General features: G+C 39.6%; 1 protein-coding gene across 1 annotated transcript in view; it reads right to left on the reverse strand.

Moving 5' to 3' along the window:
* PECR (peroxisomal trans-2-enoyl-CoA reductase) overlaps nt 1-22,472 on the reverse strand; it is a 25,207-nt gene continuing 2,735 nt past the window's right edge. Inside the window, exons 2-8 of the mRNA XM_008508921.2 lie at nt 22,209-22,342; nt 21,509-21,674; nt 16,785-16,866; nt 11,638-11,734; nt 9,652-9,762; nt 3,846-3,957; nt 1-842 (exon numbers count right to left, since the gene is read on the reverse strand). Coding sequence (XP_008507143.2) covers nt 757-842; nt 3,846-3,957; nt 9,652-9,762; nt 11,638-11,734; nt 16,785-16,866; nt 21,509-21,674; nt 22,209-22,342 — 788 coding nt within the window. The 3' untranslated portion in view covers nt 1-756. The remainder of the gene's footprint in view (nt 843-3,845; nt 3,958-9,651; nt 9,763-11,637; nt 11,735-16,784; nt 16,867-21,508; nt 21,675-22,208; nt 22,343-22,472) is intronic.

Here is a 22,472-nt window from a genome sequence, read left to right on the forward strand (position 1 = left end):
TTGATAATTACCATAAAGCTTTATTGATTCGAAAGTGTTTGCCACCAAAAATGAGTGACAGCATAACTCTAGTAAGAATCATAACGATGCCATAACTTGGATTTATTGCTTACCCTTACAATTAAATATTAAAACCTTTTGGGAGATCATGAGACCTCTATGATTAATTTGCAATTATTTCACTTTTCAAATACCTTTCTTAGAAATAAAAAGTATAATAAGAGTGTATTAATTTCCATTCCTAAAATTTTTTTTAAATGATTTAATTTCTCTAATTTCTTATTATCGTGATTAGAGCCTGAGTATGGTTTTTTTGTTTTGGGGTTTTTTTTAAAGATTTTATTTTTCCTTTTTCTCCCAAAGCCCCCCGGTACATAGTTGTGTATTTTTAGTTGTGGGTCCTTCTAGTTGTGGCATGTGGGATGCCGTCTCAGCATGGCTTGATGAGCGGTGCCATGTCAGCGCCCAGGATTCGAACCGGGGAAAGCCTGGGCCGCCGAAGCAGAGCACTCAAACTTAACCACTCGGCCACGGGGCTGGCCCCTAAAATTGTTTTTTAATCACAGGCTAAAGGGCATTTGTTGGGACTTACAAATGCATTTCTTTCAGGAGTAGTTTTTGCATAGACATAACTGTTAGTAAAAAAAGCAGAAAGTGATTTTTCCATACAAATTATCAGCTCCTGTAAAGTCCAGAAGTGCATTCTCAAAATGTTAAGGCATTTGGACACAAAGGACACCTCCTTGTTTCCTTGGCTTAGAGCTTGGCTTTCTGCTTAAAAGCCTCCTTCATCTTTTTGACGACAGAAAGGTCCCCTGGTCCTTCAGGCCAGTTGTCATGATCTGTTAAGTAAGTGGAAAACCTCATGTCACTTGCAAATCTATTTACCTCATTAGTCCTCTCAGTTTCCACCAAACCTTCTTGTTATTTTCCCTGGTTCACCCCTTTTCGCAGTATGAAAAAAGAAATCATTAGGACAAATGGCAAAGGTTTTGAGAAAGTCCTGGATTTGAATCCCAGCTCCGCCACTTACTAGCTTTTCCAAATTTGGACAAGTTCCTCTTCCTGAGCCTTACTTTTCTCATCTATTAAAAGGGATAACACCCTTGGTCTTTTAAAGTTGTGACAGTTAAATGTGACACCCTATGTATACCACTTCAAATAATGCAGACATTCGATAAATACTACTTCCTTAATAATAATAATTTTTAAAAATATGCTTACTTTGTACCAGGCATTTATAGTTCCTTCCCCAGCATCCAGGCTCCAATTTCCCCTTTCCAATAGACTCAGTTTCCACTTAGGAATCCATGAGGTTTGGGGGAAGTGAGCCCACTCAGATCACTGACTGATCAAAGTCAGTCAGTGCACTCCATTCCTGGACCCCCACCCCCGACCCCCGCTGTGGGTACTGGTTGAGGATGGGCATTTGTATAAGCTAGTCCAAAGCAAAGTGGATCTCAGAATTTTCTTAGGAATGCTGGAACAAAGTCATTCCCCTCCCTTCTTTGTCCAGCTGGATGTGAACCAAGGGGCACATGGCAGAAGGCGTGGAAGGCGGCCGTCCTGAAACGAGGAGAGTCAGCCTAAGGTAAAGCCGACATCACAGAAGCAAAAACGGAGGGGAAAAAAAAAGAAACTGTGCCTGCTGAGATCACTGAGCTGCTGAGGCCAGTCTTACCTGCCTTTCAGGTACTCGAGGCAACAAACCCCTTTATGGCTTAAGGCAGGTCAAGTTGCAGCTAAAAGCACTGTATCTCACACAGGGCTTTAAATGTGCATTATCTAATTTAACCTTCCCAACAGCCTACAAAATAAATACTATAAGTGACCCCACATTATAGAAAAGAAGATAGAGGCTTACGGAAATCAATTTTCCCAAAATCATACAACTTATAAGGAGATGGTCAAGTTTCTATCCAGACACTCTCACTTCAGGGCTGGCAGTCTTGAAGAAGATACTATGCAATGGTCCCCCCTGATCTGTGGTTTCGCTTTCCACGGTTTCAGTTACCCATAGTCAACTGTGGTCTGAAAATACTAAATGGAAAATTCCAGAAATAAACAATTCATAAGTTTTAAACTGCACCCCATTGTGATTAGCACGATGAAATCTCTCGTTGTCCTGCCTGGAACATGAGTCATCCCTTTGTCCAGTGGATCCACGCTGTAGTCACGACCCGATAGTCATTTAGTAGCCATCTCCATGATCAGATCGACTGTCGCGGTACCCAGTGCTTGTGTTCAAGTCACCCTATTTTACTTAATAATGGCCCCAAAGCGCGAGAGTAGTGATGCTGGCCATTCAGATATGCCAAAGAGAAGTTACTATTGTTAATCTCTTCCTGTGCCTAATCTATAAATTCAACTTTCTCATAGGCATGTTGTATAGGGAAAAACACGGGGTATATAGGGTTCGGGACCATCAGCAGGCATGCACCGGGGGTCTTGGAATGGACCCACCACAGATAAGGGGGGACTACTGTGCTGAAAGGATGAATATTCCTACTCATAATCCGGGGGGAGTATATTCTTGAAAGACAGAGGTGGCTGCTTTCCTCAAAAAATGAAAAAACATTTTTATATTTATAAAGTGTGAGAATTACCAGAGAAAAGCATTTCACTGGAGGCCTGGAGAAACAGGCACCAGGAATTTCTCTTCCTTTGTAAAGGAAAAACAATGCAACTCACCTTAACAAATACTGACTCAACTCTACCGCGGAGGGAAATGGAAAGAGTCTCTCCTGCCCTCCATACTTTAAAGACTATCAGAAAACAAAACTGCATAACCATGTAGCCATTCCTGTCTTTCCAACCCACATCCTTAAAACCACAGGATCTGATGCGCATCACTACATTGATGTTATTAGTACAGAAATATGTATGGGAGGGGAAAATAATAAGTAATATTAAAGTTCCATACTAATTTTTCATTAATGCAAAGAAGGTCTTAGGCCTCAATTAGACTGCTAGCATGTGACAGAGTAGACTGAACCTTGGTCCCTGACATGAAATTGAAATACACATGCATTACAGTGGTTACCACATCTTAATGTGATAGTAGCCACTTAATCGACTATCTTTAGCAATAGTTCAAATACATTTGAATTCTATGTCCTTTTCTACATTTTGGGAGTGATTAGCTTGGATGTGCCTTTTAAATACCATGGATTTGTTTTATCAATCGTAAAATTAGGATCCTGGACTCATTTTTTAGGCCCCTTCCAACCCTAAAGTTCTATGATCTAGCCATGAGATACACACACACATGCACATCATGAGATACACAGACACAGACACAGACTTTTGTGTAGAATATCTACATTTGGTTGAGCCTTAAAAAACCATTGTTTTTGTGCATCAAAAATAAATGAGTAAAGCAAATCATATGATTTCCCTCAATATATATCCCAAAGATAGTCAAAAATAGCACCATACCATCCCTGGCCACTTAACAGGTCTGACACTTCTGCTCAGATATACAAGCCAATTACTGGAGGAACAAAGAGGAATTAATTCTAAAAGATTACGGCAGCCTCTTTTCTATCTCCTCCTTGTACATACATGCTCATACTGCGAATATTTTTCAAGGTTCCCATTCCACCAACCTATGCACACACAAAAATTTTCAATATATAAGCTCACTTCTATAATAAAAATATTTAGGTATTTTCTGTGACTAGGAACACTTCCTTTAAAAATCATATCGTGAATACAAACATTATGCACATTTTGATATGGTACAAGAGAAAACCTTCATCTCTTCAGTAACTACTCAAGAAATTTTGAGAACATGAAGAGGAAGAAGCATAAAGTGCGTGCCTACTCATTTCTGGCCTGCTCACCTGGTATCTCTTCCATGTGAGTGTACAGAGACTGGCCCCCATCCACGGCCACTAGCTGTCCGGTGATAAAGGAAGCTGCAGGAGACAGCAAGAAGCACACCAAGGGGGAGACCTGGAAACAGAAGCACACACACATACAGAAAAGCAGACACTCCCCATTTGGGGTGCTTCCCATTCCCCAGTCAACGCATCTCAGAAGCGGCACGTGACTTCCACAGTGTGTGCGCAGCAATGTGACAGGACAGAGACACCTGCCTTTTTTGCTGTGAGCATCACTAATAGCAGGTCAGTGACCAGGGTGGCAAGATTTGAAGGAGCCTTAGACAGTGTCAAATAAGCTACACAATGTGAAGAAGCCAGCAGTGAAGAGCGTGCTTAATCTTTGCTCTTTCCTATTTCAAACAAGTTGGTTCCTTCCACACCTTGCACTGCCCACCGCAACCCCGCTTTTAACCGCCACCGCATGCCTTTTGTATTTTTGCCCCTGAAATAGTCAATGTGTCCGCAGAGCAATCAACTGGCACTCTACTTTGTTCAGTCCATGGTCCTGCGGGCTGACAGCCTAGCAACTCAGACCAGGGGAGTTTCTACAAGAGGGACTTCAGAGTCCCACTGCATCCCCTAAAAGTTCAGATTGTTAATGATGAGGTCAGCAACACCTACTCCCAAAACCAAGAGAAAGAGGAATTATGTCACTGGATGGAAGGGACTCTCCCATGAGGCTGTTGGCACAGGTGGAGTTTCTCAAAGGGTCAGCCCACACGCCTACACTAGAACCCCGCGGATCCTTACTGAAGCTCCAGACTCCTAGCCCTGCTTGAGATCTTCGGAATCGTAAGCTCTGGGGCTGAGCCGCCAGAGGCTGCGATTTTCTCAAGCTCCCACGCAGGGCCGGGCTCGGGTGAGGCACCGAGGGTGCACCATTTAAGGAGGGGCTCACTCCCAGGGCAGACCCAGCCCTGCACAGCCCTGAGAGGGACGGCTGCTGAAATGTTGCACGCCAGGCCTGGCTGCCTCACCCTAGGCCTGGTCTTGTACCTGGCACTGTAGCCATGTCTGGTTACAATCTCTCTGAGACCCTGGAAGGCAGGCATAGCTTCTCTCCATCCTGTGTCCCCAGGAGCTAGTACAGAATTGCAGTAAAACAGTGGCCACTAGCCATATGGCACTACCAAAACATGGTCCATGTGACTAGTCCAAATCAAGATGTGCTGTAAATCTAAAACACATCCTAGATTTTGAAGACTTGTTATAGAAAGAAGAATGCAAAATATCTCATTAATAATTTTTATATTGATTATGTGTTGAACGATAATGTTTGGGACATATTGGGTTCAATAAAATATATTATTAAAGCTAATTTCACCTCTTCTTAGTTTTCTTAATGTGACTACCAGAAAGTTTAAAATCACATATGTGACTACTATTATATTTCTGTTGGACAGAGCTGGTACAGAATTAATAATTTAAAAGTTCCCACATTCCTGGGCAAGGGCAGATGGCTCTGAGCCATGGTAGCAAGTATACTCTGCCCTGCTTCGTCAATGACAACTCACCCTGTGGACATGTTTTGTTAGCCAACCAATCAGTGCAAGCTCCTCAACTCTGAAAGTCAGCCCGTCGGGAAGACTCGCTCCAGTAAGTTCCTTTCTGAGTGCCAAACAACAACCCTCTCACCCAAGGAGCCGTGACCTCCAGGAGTCTGCAAATCCCTCAAACCACACTTCCCCCAGAAAAAGAAAAAGATGAGTCATCTGCTCTGCTCAAAGAGACTGTGCCTGACCAGCACAGCACTGCCTTCCTGAAAGACGCAATACATGTGGCTTTGTGCTGAACTTGGTTGCAAATATTGAGCGGTGGCCCCATCCTTTGACAGTGTTTAGTGTAAAATAAGCACTTAGTAAATGTTTACAGAATGAAGGAATCTTTATGCATCTCTTCCCCCAAAATAAGGGGATATTGCATCACTGAGCTCCTAATACAGTGTTTTGCCCACAGATGAGGCACCATTAAATAAGACCGAATTGAACTGAAACTATTTGCTAGGTAAAAGATATATAAATATTGAAGATGCCTGGTTTACTTGTGGAGCCCAACATGGAGCTGAAATAAACTAATAAAATTTTTATAATTACCAAATTAACTAGGCACTATTGTGACATCTTCAGATAGATTCTTAACTTTCATTGTAATGGAATCCATTTGACGATGGACTTGAAGTTACTAGTCATTCACAAGAGTTTTATCAATGAATAAACACCATCAGAGACTAGCAACTGGTACCCACTTTATCTATGTGGATAATGCCTCTGTTAGCTCAGTTATCTCCTTACTTTCAGCTTTGTTTATTAAAGATCACGGGGGGTTTTAAATAAGTAGGCTTGGGTTTGAACCCCAGTACCATGAGCCAAGTATGGCCTTAGGCAAATTACCTCATTGGCCCTTAGTTTCTTAATTTGTAAAATGAGTGTACAGTATCTCACAAGCCATTTGAAGGGCCTTCCCTTCCCAATAGCCCTGAGGGACATCATGAGAGCTCTAGGCAACTCCTTTTAATTCTGACCCTCCTGATTCTACCCCAGGGACTGTCACTCAAAATAAGGCAACTCCTTGATACCCACTGAGGCCAATGGCCTGGTGTGAAAGTTCTGCCCCAAAAGGGACATTAGTGATTAGCCGGGGCAATCAGAGTATCTTGGAAACCTGACCAAGCGAAGCTAGGATACAATCAGGCAGAGGCCAAAACTCTCCCCTCATTTCACAGCAGCCAGCATCATCTCTCCTCCCCTTCACAACTAAAGTTTTTAAAGGTATTACCTACATTAGTCAAAGCACAGTCAGCATCACCCAGGGCACACCTAAGACCTTCGCAGGAGATTTGTAAGGTCAAAACTATATTCAAAGTAACACTAAGTCCTTATTTGTCTTTTTCAGGGTCTTGACATTTGTACTAATGGTGCCAAAGCCAAGGTGGGAAAGAGTGCTGAGCATCAGCACCAATCACGGCAGGCGGGTGGAGCTGAGCTAGTGGTCATGCACCAGGAGTCAGTGTGCTCTTCACCGGCAAGCACTCACGGTGGGGAAAGCCTGTTTCACTTCAGCATGTCCTTGTTCAAGCGGTAAAAATCGTGAATTGTATTAATCTCGACCATTGAGTACACGTCTTTCTAATATCCTGTGTGATGAAATGGGAGTTAAACACGGAGCTCTTCCGCTGCACAGAGCAGTCTAACGGTTGTCAGAGGAGGAGAACGTGCGCTTGAGCTGTGCACTGAACTAGTCACTTTTCCATGAAACACCATTTTTCACTTGAAAGAATGACTAACAAACTATGGTTATTCACACTTAAGTATTTGGCAAACATTTTTCCAAAAATGAACAAAGTAAGACTGTCACTTCAAAGGAAAACAGCTGACACGATTTGTTGTCAATGATAAGATCTGAGCTTTCAAGTGAAAGTTAGAATTCTGGAAAACTTGCGCTTGTCACCTTGAGCTTTACTGTTTCCTCATAGTTAAGGATTTTTTCTGAAGAGATAGGTGGTGATACTCACAAATGTGATCTGATATTGTGCCATGGATTGTGTGTCAACAGTGTCAACGTTTAGAAGATCCGAGTGTAACAGAGGATAGAAAGTTCACTGACGTGGTTTCAGATTCCGCATTGCAACTAATCTTTAAGAAAAAGCCACTTGTCGAATATCAAAGACGACTATCCAGAATTATCTGAAAAAGCTGTTAAAACGCTCCTCCCTTTTCCAACTAAACATCTGCACAAAGCCAGATTTGCTTCATACACTTTAACCAAAATGACATATTAAAACAGACTGAACGCAGAGCACATATGAGGCCACCTATATTCTACTCGGCCATACGTTAGAGATCTGTAAAAATGTAAAAGAAATTTTTCTCTTCTGTTTTTTAAAATGTTGCTATTTTTCATTAAAAATATTCTTCATATTCACATGTATTGCCTTTATTACTATTATTTTAAATAAATTGACAAATATTTCTTAAATTTCTCAATTTCAATTTCTAATGCATACAGACAATATAGTTCACATAAACAAAAGGAATGTTCTGTCCAAAATAAAAATGTAATCATATCTTTCCTTTGATTAAAATGTTTTAAAACCTCTCTTAGTTTTCAGAATATAAATCCAAACATCTTGTTTAAAATAGCTCGTCAAATGTTTGATTTAACAGTATCTTCTAAAATTTAATATGCATATTTATTTAGTTCAGGGATTTTACTTCTAGAAAGGTACCTCCTCACACAAGAGGGCATGATCATGTTCAAGGATGTTCCCAGCAGAATGACTGCAATATCAAAAACATAAAGAGAATCTAAATGTGCAACAATACAGTCTAATTAAATATATTATGGCATATCCACAGCAAGTTGCAGGAAAGAACACGCAGTAGAATCCTATTTTTGGAAAAAGTCAATAAATATAGATATTTTTGTGTATGCATAATACATTTCTGGAGATATACATCAAACTGATCATGAAAGCTAGTCCAAGAATTAGACCACATGTTCTGCTAAGTATTTTATGGTTTTGCTTTTATACTTAGCACCTTAATATATCTCAAAAATTATTCTGTAAGTGAAACTAGATACAAGGTCTAATATGTTTCTAAATGAACAGCCAATGGCTGCAAGACTTTTGCTGAATGTCTATCCTTTCCTCACAGATTTGAAATGCCACTTTCATCCTATAAACTCCCCATAAACACACGGTACTGATACGAGAGTCTATTCTGTCCCACTGATTTTAATTTATTCCAGCACCAGCACAAGATATTGTAAATAAGTATAGCTTTATAGTATGTTTCGCTATAACGAAGGCCAAATCCCCGCCATTATTCTTTTTCAGAACATTTTTCTAGATAAACTTTATTTATTTATTCATTTTGGTGGGGAAGATTGGTCCTGAGCTAACATCTGTTGCCAATCTTTGTCTTTTTGCTTGAGGAAGATTGTTGCTGAGCTAACATCTGTGCCAATCTTTATTTTATGTGGGACGCTGCCACAACGTGGCTTGACGAGTGATGCTAGGCCTGCACCTGGGATTGGAGTCTGCAAACCCCGGGCCACCTAAGCAGAGTGTTCAAACTTAACCACTACACCACCAGGCTGGCCCCTAGACAAACTTTAGAATCAGTGTGTTAAATTCCAAAAATATATTAAATTTATATATTAATTTAGAGAAACTAGATTTTGATAAAATTGATTCTCTCCATTGAGGGATACAACACGTCTCTATTCTGGTCTTTTTTTCTGTTCTTCAGTAATAATTTTTTTTCGTTTATAGCTAAGTTTACTCCAGATATTTTAGTTTTCACTATTATTGTGGAAAAGATCTCTCTTTTTTTCATTACCTTTTAAGACCAATATTGCTGGCATTTAAGACAGCTATTGATTTTTACATACTTAAATCTGGCTCCCTTACAGAAATCACATATGGGACTTCATAGGGGCATAACTGTCTGACTTGCTCTGGGTCCTGTGTACCGACAAATGCCACGTGATAAAACAATATAGTTAGAAAGTGCCATGAAATAATAAAAACATGCAGTGCTTAATTCACACCGTATTCGCTCTTGAATAAAGACTGCTGTCAATATTCAAACCACAGCCAGGATATTGCCAAGAGCCAGAAGGTGCAGGGGAAATGGTTTGGTGGCAGTGGGGGCAATCATCTCTCCCAGGCAACCAGACAACGTAAAAAGGACACCAAAATGTTACAAATGTCCGAAGCATAAAACAAAGTAATTCTAATCATGTTAGAAATACACATTACCTCCTCAGGAACTCCAATTCTTTTAGCTGGGACTTTCTGAAAATATCCTCCAAATTGATCGTGTGCCAAATCTCCATAATTGTCAAAAGCAGTCTGGGAATAAATGACTCCCTATATTTAAAAATAAAACAGGAACGAAACAAAGTGCATAAAATTACATTTTAATTATAAAGACGCCAAGGCAGTCTGTTGACCAATACCAAAAATTAAGTGGTGTAAGTTTAATAAGAAAGTTAAAATTTCTAATACTAATTTTTCTCAATATTGTCAAAGAAGTGCAGTCAACCACTACCACAAATGGATTCTCTGAATGCTCGTCTTCTGACTTCCCCTCCCCTGATAACTGGCCAAGCCCTGGAATTTTTCATAAAAGACGTGGTTTCCAAAAGCACAATTCTATGAGCAGATCAGAGAGGCCTTCACTGGGAAGAACGGGGTTGGGGAGTGGATTCTGTCTCCCACCAGCTTCTCGCTTTCCGACGGAAGCCTGGGCTGTGGTTACGTGATACTTAGCAAAGGTAATATTTTCATGGCTTTTCACCTAGAGTGAAATCACAAATGACACATTTGAATCCAATATAAATAAACTAAAATTTTAATTATTTAAGAATTCTTTTATTCAGCTTTCATTAGCTTTGAAGGGTTTATAAAGCCATGGAAGCTACCCAGAAAACTGTATAACACAGGATAAAGCTATTTGTTATTGGCTGATAACTACAACAGAGGTTATGGGGAGCAGAGGAGGAAACAGGAGGAGTGAAAGTAAGATGAGCAAAGTTGGCAGGCGGTGCTAATTACTCCAAATGAGACTGGGGCGATACACTGGTTTCCAATTAAACAATTCGTAACCTTATATTTAAAGAGGATGGAATCTTCTAGAAGTATTAAGGTTTAGCTATTAAACCTAAAAATGTCTCTGGAGGACAAACACGACTTTAGTATTGTGCAATAACACTAACAACCCTTTCAAGTTTTCAATAAACGCACTTTTGGAGGTTATTCCAAGGTATCAACATTAAGAATGGGACAATATTTAATTTGTCCTATAAATATCTGAGCTTAATATGGGTAAGGTAGTGTCAGCTGTGAAGGAATCAAGGGATATGAAGTATCTGGCAAGGAGCCTGCAATTTGTTAGAGATGAGATTTCTCTACTAATGTCAAGAAGTCAGTTTGCACTTAGTTCCCATTGGGTAGCATGGATAACATCCATAGATATCACACAGATAAATCTATAGATAATATCCACAGATATTAGAGAGTTTCCAATGGAGGGATGATCACTATCTCAGCAATGACCAGGAAGAGAGGGGATGACAGAGAAGGGGATTTGAGCCGAGTTTTGTTGGATGAGTGAGATGTCGCATTTAATGTCTCTCTTGGAGTATACGGCCAATATGTACTACGCAAGGAAGCTTAAGCTCTATCTTTAGTGCACAAAAAATGACAGATTTTTAAGTTGAACATATTGTGAATTTTTTCCCCTATCATTTACATTATGTTTCAGTGAAATTTTCTCTTGACTTCCAGTTGATCTTTAACTGGGAGCTCCTTCCTAGAACTTTGACTTTTAAGTTTCTCTCTCTCTTAATAAAGCATTGATGATATATATCAAGAAATAACACAAAAATCTGTAAAAATTCATTCTCTAGAGTCATGGTTCTCAACCTTCACTGTGCATTTGAATTTCCTAGGAGGCTTTTAAAAATACCAACACCCAGATTCCACAGTTTGGAGTCAAACTTATATATCACCATTTTTTAAACATTTCACAGATAATTCCAATATATAGCCAGGACTGAGAATCACTGCCTTAATTTACCCTTCTTGACAATTTGTAAATCAAAGAATACTTCTTTCTGATTTTACATATTTTTAAAAGCAAATCTTTTCCGGTATACATGCATATTAACAAATTAACAACACGAATGGAGTCGGAAGAGCACATCTGTCAACAGCTTTCATCTATCTAGAACATTTACCTACAGGAGCAACACAGTTAATCCTCACTCCGCTGCTGGCCCACTCCAGAGCTAAGGTTTTGGTGAGGTTGTAAACACCTTCTCTGGCAGCTCCGCTGTGCCTTTCAAAGACAAAACAGAAACATCACAATAGCTTCTGTTGAGTATTTCTCTCATTAACGAAACTGAAAAGTGTGTCAATGACCTGTCAGAGCCCACGAGAGCATTCTTATGATGAGTCTGTATCTTTTTTGAGTCTCTGTCTGAATAATGAGAAAGAACTGAGTCCTTCGATCCTAAAGCCAGGCCACAGCTGTCTAATAGTCGAACAAATGTCACCGTGTGTAGGCCCATGTAAGATCCCCCAAATCACCATGAGCAGAAGAGGAATGTTTGAAGAACTTTCTGTTACGGAGGAAAACAAACAAATTGGTAATTTTGAAGCTTACAAGTGTGGTTATTTTTTAAATCAATTTTAGATAATAAGAGATATGAAATTCATATATCAGGCTGGAAGTAGTATCCATAGACTTTCTAAACATACCAAAATTTAAATAAATTGTAATATATTTCCACATAGGAGGTTCAAAACACTTAGGACTGCATCGATATGGGGTCTTGTGAAAAAGGCACAGATATGGGGCTGGCCCTGTGGCCGAGTGGTTAAGTTCGTGCGCTCCGCTGCAGGCGGCCCAGTGTTTCATTGGTTCAAATCCTGGGCGCGGACATGGCACTGCTCATCAGACCACGCTGAGACAGCGTCCCACATACCAGAACTAGAAGGACCCACAACGAAGAATATACAACCATGTACCGGGGGGCTTTGGGGAGAAGAAATTTTTTAAAAATTTTGGAAAAAAAAAGGTACTGTTATACTATGGCTTAGAATTTCTAATTACAAGGTCCTCAGAACTAAGTGTGTGAGATCTGGGGCTGTATCCACTTCTCACCAGAGAGCACCTGCAGAGCCCAACCTTCCTGAAGAAAACCCACCTCGGTCCCAGTGTTGGCTACGCAGCCCTGGTGGGACTCCAGGCAGAAGCTAACTGCTCCATCTGTGAGAATGACCTGAGTGACCCCCATCACCATCATATGTGGCCACAACTTCTGTTGCTACCGCATCCAACAGTCCTGCGTGGATCAGCAGGACAGGTTCCCTTGCCTTGTCTCTGGCCACAAATGCTAAGAGGAGCCCTTCTGGAGAAACACTCAGCTGAGAGGGATGACTGAAATGGCCAAGCTCCTCCACACCAGCGGGAGCAAGAGGCAGGGCAGGAACAGACGTGCTTGTGTGAGAAGCACAATCAAGTCTTGACCCTTTTCCCTGACGAGGACGTAGAGGACTTGTGTCCCCTTGCACTCAGCCCCGTGACCACCAGGACACCACATGATGTCCTGTCTCTCATCACAGGAAGACTCAGCAGTTACATGGAGCTCCTGAAGAAGCAAGGGGCAGACATTCAGGAACTAGGAGCTGCCCAAGAGAGAAGGCCGCCAGGACTGAGAGCGAGAAGTGGAAAACCAGAGAGAGAAATTATTCTCTGAATTTGAGCACCTGAACCAGTTTGGAGAACATGAGCAAGAGACAGTTGAAGATTAGCAGACTGTCACCCCAAAATACGACTGCAGGAGTTCAGGACATGCCACCCCAAAATACGCTGCTTTGGCATGTTGATTATTTTGAGCTGTAGGCACCTGAAAACAGCAAATGCAGGCAGAGGCTTTCTCTGAACTCTCCTTATCTGCCTAAAGACAGATGCTCCAAAGGAACTCAACGGTCATCAGGCCCCTCCCCGGGAGTCTCATTAACAAAGGAAGATGGACTCTGGTCACAGGAGAGGAGGCTAGAAGCCATAGCACACCCAGACGAACTGTGAGAAACTCTCACATCTCCCGTCTATCGGTCCAAGAGCCCATTCATCTTTCCGAAAAATCACCTACTGTCCCCTAAAACGACTCCATCTTCCTCCCTTTCCCTAGTAAGATGGTATCTAAGTCTGAATTCTAAGCCACCTTGGGAGTGACTCATGTTTCCCTGGGTATCTCCCATGTACACATGACGTATACATGTGAATAAACTTCTGAAAAGACTTTTCTCTTGTTAATCTGTCTTGTATTACAGGGTCTTAGCCAAGAACTCAGAAGGGTAGGGGGAAAATTATTTTTCCTCTCCTATACAGTTCTCTCAGGAATAGCTGATGAAGAGGACATTCAAGAGAAACTCAGTGCAAACGTAACAGCATTTTCAGACTACACTTCCACACTCAAAGATCTACTAAACGAGGTAGCAGAGAAGAGTGTGATGCCAGAAGTGAAACTGCTGATGGATATCAAGAGTAGCAGCGACCTGTGAAAGCCTAGAAGCCCCAGCTCTCTACTCGTTCCAGTTAGGACAGGAAGACGTGGTCATCCTCTGCAGCATTTGGCTCTGCAGAAAACCATGCAGAAACTGAAAGAGGTACTCTGGATCTCCAAACTGCACATCTTAATCTGCTTGTCGCAGAGGACAGAAACATCTGACATTTGTGAAGAAAAAGCAAAGAGTTCATCGGAATCCATGGGGATTTGGGGCTTATCCAGGAGTCCTGGGTTCTGAAGGATTCGACTGCAGCCGGCATTACTGCGAGGTCCAGGAGGATGATGAGCCTGAGTGGACCGTGGGGGTCTGTAAAGACTCCCTTTCCAGGAAGGGAAAGTGCCCCCATTCAAGACAGAACAGATGGTGGACGATTCCAAATGGGGACTTTGTCACACGAGGCGCTGTTCGTCACTCTTCCAAGAAAAGCCCAGAGGGACTGGCATTTATCTGGACTAGGAATTGGGTGAGATTTCATTTTACCATTTGAATGACAGGTCTCACATCCATTCTTTCGCTGATAAATTTTCTGAAGTCCTATGACCTTTTTCTTATCGGATGTAATTTAAAACCTCTTACAATCTGTGCAATCACAGATTGTGAGTGATAAGCTGCCTTGAAGGCTGTTCCATCGCTCCACTTTCCTCCTGTGGCTGGTAAACAGGAGGCAGAATGATGTAGAACTCTCAGTGAATCTAGCACTAACAAATCCTTTAAACATTTCTATGAGTTAAGCACATAAACAAAATCATACATTATATGCTCTTTTTCATCTGGCTTCTTTCACTCAGAATAATTTCTTTCGAGATTTATCCATTTTGGTACATGAGTCAATAATTCATCCCTTTTTATTTCTGAGTAGTAGTCCATCATATAAACATACCATAATCTACTTATTCATTCACCCACTGATGGGCATTTGGGTCACAAACTGTCTCTCCACGGGAGGTACGAGTTGCTTTTTGGCTCATCTCTTGCCCTTGTACTTATTGACAACGATCTAAAAGATGAGCAGGTCAGTCTAAACTCCTCTGCACAGACAGTAATGGGAAACAGACTAGTCTTAGACAGCACTGAAAAGAAAACGATCAGAACTCCCAGAGAAAACTGTATAAAGACAGCAATATAGTTCAAACACACACACAAACGACACTCAGATAACCTTTCAACAAATGAAAAGATGCTCTACTGAGAATATCATTTCCTGCCCATCAGAGTTGTTCAGAAGCTGACAAGATACATTTTGGGTGAGGCTGTGGGGAACAGGCATTCTCATACATCGCTCGTGGGTATGCAAAATGGGAAGAAATTCGGAAATACCTAACGGTATGCATTTACCCTTCACCCAGCAATCCAACTTCCAGGACGTACCCTGAAGATAGACCTCCACAAAGATAACAAATACATACAATGCTATTCATTGCAGAATTATTTGTAATAGCAAAACATAGAAACAACATAAATTTCTATTAAATTTGAGACAATGCGAGCATTTGAACAATGAATTTGAAAAGAAATCCATGATTCCATAGTGGTATACCAAAAAGATTAATAACGATAACGATAATAACAATAAATAGAGAGAGAACGGATGGTTATGGCGGAAAAGTCTTTTTATGGAAGAAGATCAACTAATAAATATAGAAGCAATTATAAAATCAAAAAAATCAACATTTTCACATCCTTAATGTAAAAAGTATTTCAAGTCAGAGTCAACAATGGCTGCTAAAATTCTGATGGCAAAAAGAATATTAACACAGTGCCAAAATATCATCCTACAGATTACTTACTAATTATAAAGGAATTAAGATCACTATCTTAACTTAGTTCCCAGGTTATTTCTGGGGTAAAAGCGTATAGAGGACTTGACTTTGTACCTTATTTTACATATATATATAAAACATATATTTATATGTTATATAAATATATTTATATTTGTAAATCGATATATAGTTTTTATAACACTAAGATAGATCCATTTCAGAAAAATAGAGATTCTATGTTGGAAAAACTTCTTTAAAATTTTAATTTAAAAAATGGAAGGAATCAGAACTATAAGATACTTAAAAAATCAGCAAAACTAATTTTTTAAAAACCAGACCTTTTAACAGCTAAACTTGTGGTTTTCAAGTAGCTTCCTGGCACCTTGTTGTTGTTCAACTGTTCTATTTGAATGGCCTTTTAGACTATTATGCAAGAAGCTGCTGAGACAGAAGGCCAAAGGAGTTCACTGACGCCCTTTCTTTAAAAAAAAAAAAAATCAGTTTCCAATGTAAAAATTTATCAAAATCAGAATAAGAGCCAAATATATGTCAAATTCCGATGTGGAGTAACAATTGAGCAGTCCTATCGAAAACTGAATATTCACAGTATTCAAACCTAAATTAACATAGATTAATTTCATTTCCACATTTTATTTAAAAAAGATGTCCCCAGATACAATGGATAGTTGAGTAACATTTGGATTAGGGTTGCCAGATAAAATACAGGACATTCAGTTCAATTCAGATAAACAATGAATAATTTTTTGCATAACTATGCCCCATGCAATATTTGGGACATACTTACAAAAAAGAATTATTTAACTGAGCATCGTGGTTATTTTTCTTTTCTTGGTAAATCTGGCAACGCTACCATGAATGGGAATTTTTTAGAAGTACATTTTTAAAGTTCAAATAAAGGGAAATGCTAAGTATTGAGATTACAACTCATTAAAGGATTAATGATCTTGACTTAAGGAATTTTCCCTACCCTACTCTCCCAATTTAGGGGACAAAACCCAAACACATAGGAAAAAAATATATAAAAATGCTTACGACATTCCCGGATATCCATTTTTAGTAAGGATAATGATATTGACAATAGATCCTCCATGCTCTTTCATCCAGGACTTATAAACTGCAGGAAACAGAAAAATGACAGTCATATGAAATAGTGTCCTGACCCTTCTCTGATCCTCTGTTCCAACATGCTGCTTCCTTGGTACTTTAAAAATTTAATTCTCTCTTTTTTATAAAAAGCCTGATTGAAGTACAATTTGCATATCATAAAATTCATCCAATTTTTGTGTACAATATTTTTAATAAATATACAGAATGGGCAGCCATCACCACAATCCAGTTTTAGTACATTTCCATCACCCTAAAAAGTTCCTTTGTGCCGATCTGAGCTTAACCCATTCCCAGGCAAACACTCAGCTACTTTCCGTTTCTATGGATTTGATTTTTCTGAACAGTTCATATAAATGGAATCACTTAATATGTGGTCTTTTGTGTCTGGCTTCTTTCACTCAGAATAATGTTGTGAGGTTCATCTTGTACCATATATCAATAGCTACTTTTTATTGCTGAAGGGCATTCCATTGTATAGTCATGCCATATTTGATTTATCCATTCACCAGCTGATGAACATTTGGTTGTTTCCACTTTTGGGTGATTATGAATCTTTGGGTGGTCATACATTTTTACATCCCTTGGGAAGACATCTAGGAGTGGAACTGCTGGGTCATATGGTATTCTATGTTTAATTTTTTGGGGAACTGCCAAACAGTTCTCCAAACTCTCTCTACCGTTTTACTTTCCTACCAGAAATGCATGAGGGTTCCAGTCTCTCCACACTATTGTTGTCTGACTTTCGGTCTGTAGCCACTGTCATGGCTGTGAAGTGGTTATCTCACTGAGGTTTTGATTTGCATCTCCCTAACGACTAATGGTGTTCAGTATCTTCTCATGTGCTTATTAGCCATTCATAGATCTTCTTTGGGGAAATATCTGTTCGAATCTTTTGCCCAATTTTTCACTGGGTTGTTTTCTTATTATTGAATTATAAGAGTTATTTGTGTATTCTGGATACAAGTCCTCTATCAGATAGGGGATTTGAAAATCTTTTCTCCCAGTCTGTGACTTAACTTTTCATTTTCTTAATGATGTCTTTTGAAGCACAAATGTGTTTAATTTTGATTAAGTCCAGTTTACCAATTTTTTTTTACTTTATAGATGGTATCTTTGGTGGTGTATTTTAGGACTCTGCCTAACCCAAGGTAATACAGATTTTCTTCTTTGTTTGCTTCTACAAGTTTTAGAATTTTACTTTTAGCATTTAGGTCCACGATCCATTTTGAGTTCACTTTTATTTACACTGTGAGGCAAAGGTGTTTTTGCATGTGGATATCCAATTGTGCCAGAACCATTGGTTGAAAAGACTATCATTTCCCCATAGAATTGCCTTAGCACCTTTAAAGAAAATCAACTGACCATGAACATAAGGTTTATCTCTGGATTCTCAATTCTATACCATTGGTCTATAAATCCATCCCTATGCCAGTACCACACTGTCTTAAAATCAAGAAGTATATATCCTCCAACTTTCTTTTTTTACAAAATTGTTTTGGCTATTCTGGGTTCTTTGCATTTCCATACATATTTTAGGGTCAGCTTGTCAATTTCTGCAAAAATTGATAGGGATTGCACTGAACCTATAGATCAATTTGGGCAGAACCACCATCTTAACAACATTGAGTCTTCCAATTCATAAACACAGAATGTCTTTCCACTTATTTAGATTTCATTTCTATCAGCAATATTTTGTAGTTTTTAAAAGCATATGTCTTACACTTGGTATGTTAACTTTGTTCTTAAATATTTTATCCTTTTTGAAGCTGCATTTAAAATTTAGGCATCCATCCTATTCATATAAATCAAGACAATGCTAAAGACGGACTTCAGGACTTGCTTCAACAGAAATCTAATTTTTAAAATGTAAAGACCAGAGAACAATTCAACAGTCATTCCTATTAAAAGGTTAAGCAAAAGTAAGGATGCCTTCCCATTAATGCTTAATGCTTTCCTGTGAGTGCTTACCAATTCATAATTTATAACAGAAAAAAAGAAGGTAAAGTCACTATAAAAGACATACAATGCAACATGTTTTAAATCTATGACAACTTTTTCACATTGCTGAAATTGGGATATGTCTTACAATTGGTGGCATCTTACAAATAGCAAGGTTTTTATTGTTCAAAATATACAGGAGGCGGCCCCGTGGCTGAGTGGTTAAGTTCGCGTGCTCCACTTAGGCGGCCCAGGGTTTCCCTGGTTCGAATCCTGGGTGTAGTCATGGCACTGCTCATCAGGTCATGCTGAGGTGGCGTCCCACAGACCACAACTAGAAGGACCCACAACTAAAAACATACACAACTAGGTACTGGGGGACTTTGGGGGGAAAAAGGAAATAAATAAATAAAATCTTAAAAAAAAAAAAATATATATATATATATAAAATGATGGCGCATTTCACAATTGGCTGTATTAAATACAGTAGTTATTTTTAGATAATATAACTATATACTCAGAAAACCCAAAAGACTCATTTGACAAACCATTAGATAAAGCTACAAATCATTAGATAAAGCTAGAAGATCCATTTGAAAAAATAATTCTTTTGTAAACCAACAACAATCCAGTTGAAAAATAATTGGAGAAAGAGTCCATTCAAAATACCAATAGCCATCAAAAATATCTAGGTATAACCCTAATAAAAAATATGAGATTGACATGACAAAAAAACACAAACTTTTGCCAAAAGATCAAAAGAAGAGTCCATTAATGAAAAGACATTGTGATGTGGAGACAATATTTGAACATGTGGATTATTTCCAAATTATTAAGTTCAGCACAATTCTAATCAAATTCCCCAACAAGATTTCTGAGGAAGAAATATGAATATAAAATTCATTTGAAAGAATAAATGGTCATGCATAGCCAAGAAAAGTTTGGAAATACAAATAAAGCCATATGTATCATATCAAATATTTTAAAAACTTATAAAACTATTTGATACTAGCAGAAGGAAGGAGAATAAGTTTATATAAACTACCTACACAGACTTTCTGCTTCTGGTTGAATACTACCACACATTTTGTAACTCTGAAATCTTCCCTGACACTTCTCCAGGGCTATTCTTCAAGATGTTTCAGATGGTCATCAGATGCCAATCACAAGTCCAGGTTGTCACTTGTGCTTCTGACTCACTGGCTATAAATCAGAGATTCCCATGACTCCCTCCTTGGATTCAACTAATTTGCTAGAGTGGCTCACACAACTGAGGAAACTAGTTTACTTACTAGATTACCAGTTTATTACAAAGGATGTTAAAGGGTATTGATCAACAGGCAGATGAAGAGATACATAGGGCAAGGTCCTCAACAAACGAGCTTCTGTCCTCGTGGACTTTGGGGTCTGGCCCAGTGGCAGCTGGAAAGCTTCTGGCTCCCCATCCTGGAGGTGCTCTGAACCTTGGCCTTTTGGGTTTTTATGCAGGCTACACTATATGGGCATGACTGTTTTATCACTGGCCACTGGTGACTGATTCAACTTCCGGCCCCTCTCTCCTGCCTAGAAATCAGGGGGTGGGACTGAAAGTTCCACCCCTCTAATCACGGTTGGTCCCCTAGCAACCAGTCCTCCCCATCCTTAGGGCCTTTCCAAAACTCACCTCATTAACATAAACTCAGTTGTGATTGAAAGGAGCCTGTTATTGAATAACAAGACACCCTTTCACCTTTATGGTTCTGAAGCCATTTTAGGAGCTGAGGGCAAGAGACCAAATGTAACAAAAGATACCCCCATTGCTCTTACAGCTCAGGAAATGCCGAGGGTTTGGGGAGCTGTGAGCCTGGAACCGTGGACAGAAGACCAAATTATATAGTATTGATTATAAATCACAATATCACAGTCCCTAATGGGTATGGAACTACCATACTATTCCTACACTACCTACCTGGACTTTTTATGTGAGGGAGAAATAAACTGTCCTATTTAAGCTCCTGTTTTTTCTGGGGTCTCTACAGAGGAGCAGCCAATCGCATACCACAACTAATACAGAGCTTTATACTTACAAGTAGATAAAGATGAAGCCTGGGACTGCCTCCAAGATGTCTCACTTACAGATACTAAGAATGCAAAGCCTACCCCACGCTGAGGTGAAGACCCCTTGGGTCAGAATTATACTCAGTCTACATTTTCCATCATCAAAACGTCTTTGATAGTTTGTAAGGAAACCCTTGAGTCACTCAACTCCAGAAGTTTAATATTACCACCTATGAAACATAACCTTTAATCCAAAGACAATGCATGCATGCCAATTAGGGTCAGTCAGAAAGAATGTGGACTCTGTCTGGCATTCTCCTTGAGGGTGTGACTGACTTAATTACCAGGCCATTAAACAGATTCATTTCTTAAAAACAAAGCGTCAGGGCTTTCTTTAATTTTATGAACATCTTTGTACCGCTCCTTCGTAATTTTCTCATGATAAATGCCTACAAATAAAATTGTAAGATCAAAGGATACCCACATTTTCTAAATGTAGCCAAATTACCCTCCACAAATGTAGTAATCTACATTCCTATGTTGTATGTGAACAAATCAGGGCAGTAAATGTTAATGATGTGGAGCTTCTGAGCCCCTAACAATTTCTCTTTCAGGATTCTCTTTGGTCCTTAAATAAAGACATCTTGACTTTTGGAGTTACTGATCACACTTGCCTGCTTTGCACATGTAGAAGGTGCCCGTCAGGTTGGTTTCGATCACGGCATGCCACCCTTTTGCAGTGATGTGTTCAGCAGGAGCTAGGAACTGGCCTCCTCCATTGTTTACCAAGAAATTGATTTTACCGTAAATATCTAAGGTGGATTTGACCAAATTATTCACCTAAAGAAAAACATTAAAAGTAAACTGGTTAATAACCTAACTTGCTACATGGATTGACGGCTTGCTCTAGGAGAGTAACAGAACTTGCAGTCTCATGCAGTGAGTGGTAACTCCAACTACAAGACCCACAGATCATAAAGCCAAATTTGCAATCTTGACGACAAGATTTATCCAGGGGCCTGGATCACTCCTAAGTAAGGCAGGCCTCTATGATATTAATTTGTGAACTACCAATCCAGAATAATGGATAGTGATGAAATCAGCTTAAAATTAACATCAAGAAATGACTAAAAGGGCAAAAGGCACAAAAGATGGTGTCGCTGAGACTTCCTCATCTTTCTTAGCTTCCCCACCTTGCTCCCTCCCACTCTCCTGAGGTCACTGACTTCAGAATTGATTAGCAGAAGGCTCTCCCTTAATGAATCTCATCCAAGACAGCCACCGCAGGGAACTGAAGCGCAGTCAGGGTAAGGAACCACTACTATCAGTTAACGTGAATGAATACATGATTCATTGCATTTAAAAGCACACTACCTCCTCTTCTCTCCGGATGTTGCATTTTATGGGAGTGACTTGAGCCTGGTTGGAGGGGGGCAGGCTGGCCTTCAGCTCAGCTGCAGCAGATTTCAATCTATCAAAGTTCCGAGATGCAATGACCACATTACACCCTGAGAAGAAAACAGCAAAGAACAAATCAGTAAGCTTCCATTAGTTGTGTAAACTCCAAAAACAACAAAGTTTAGAAAATATTTCATGTGTTCCTGTAAAAAAGATGAATTAAGACTTCTGCTTTTGGTC

Source organism: Equus przewalskii, chromosome 5 (genome assembly GCF_037783145.1).
Source record: "Equus przewalskii isolate Varuska chromosome 5, EquPr2, whole genome shotgun sequence".
Classification (NCBI taxonomy): domain Eukaryota; kingdom Metazoa; phylum Chordata; class Mammalia; order Perissodactyla; family Equidae; genus Equus; species Equus przewalskii.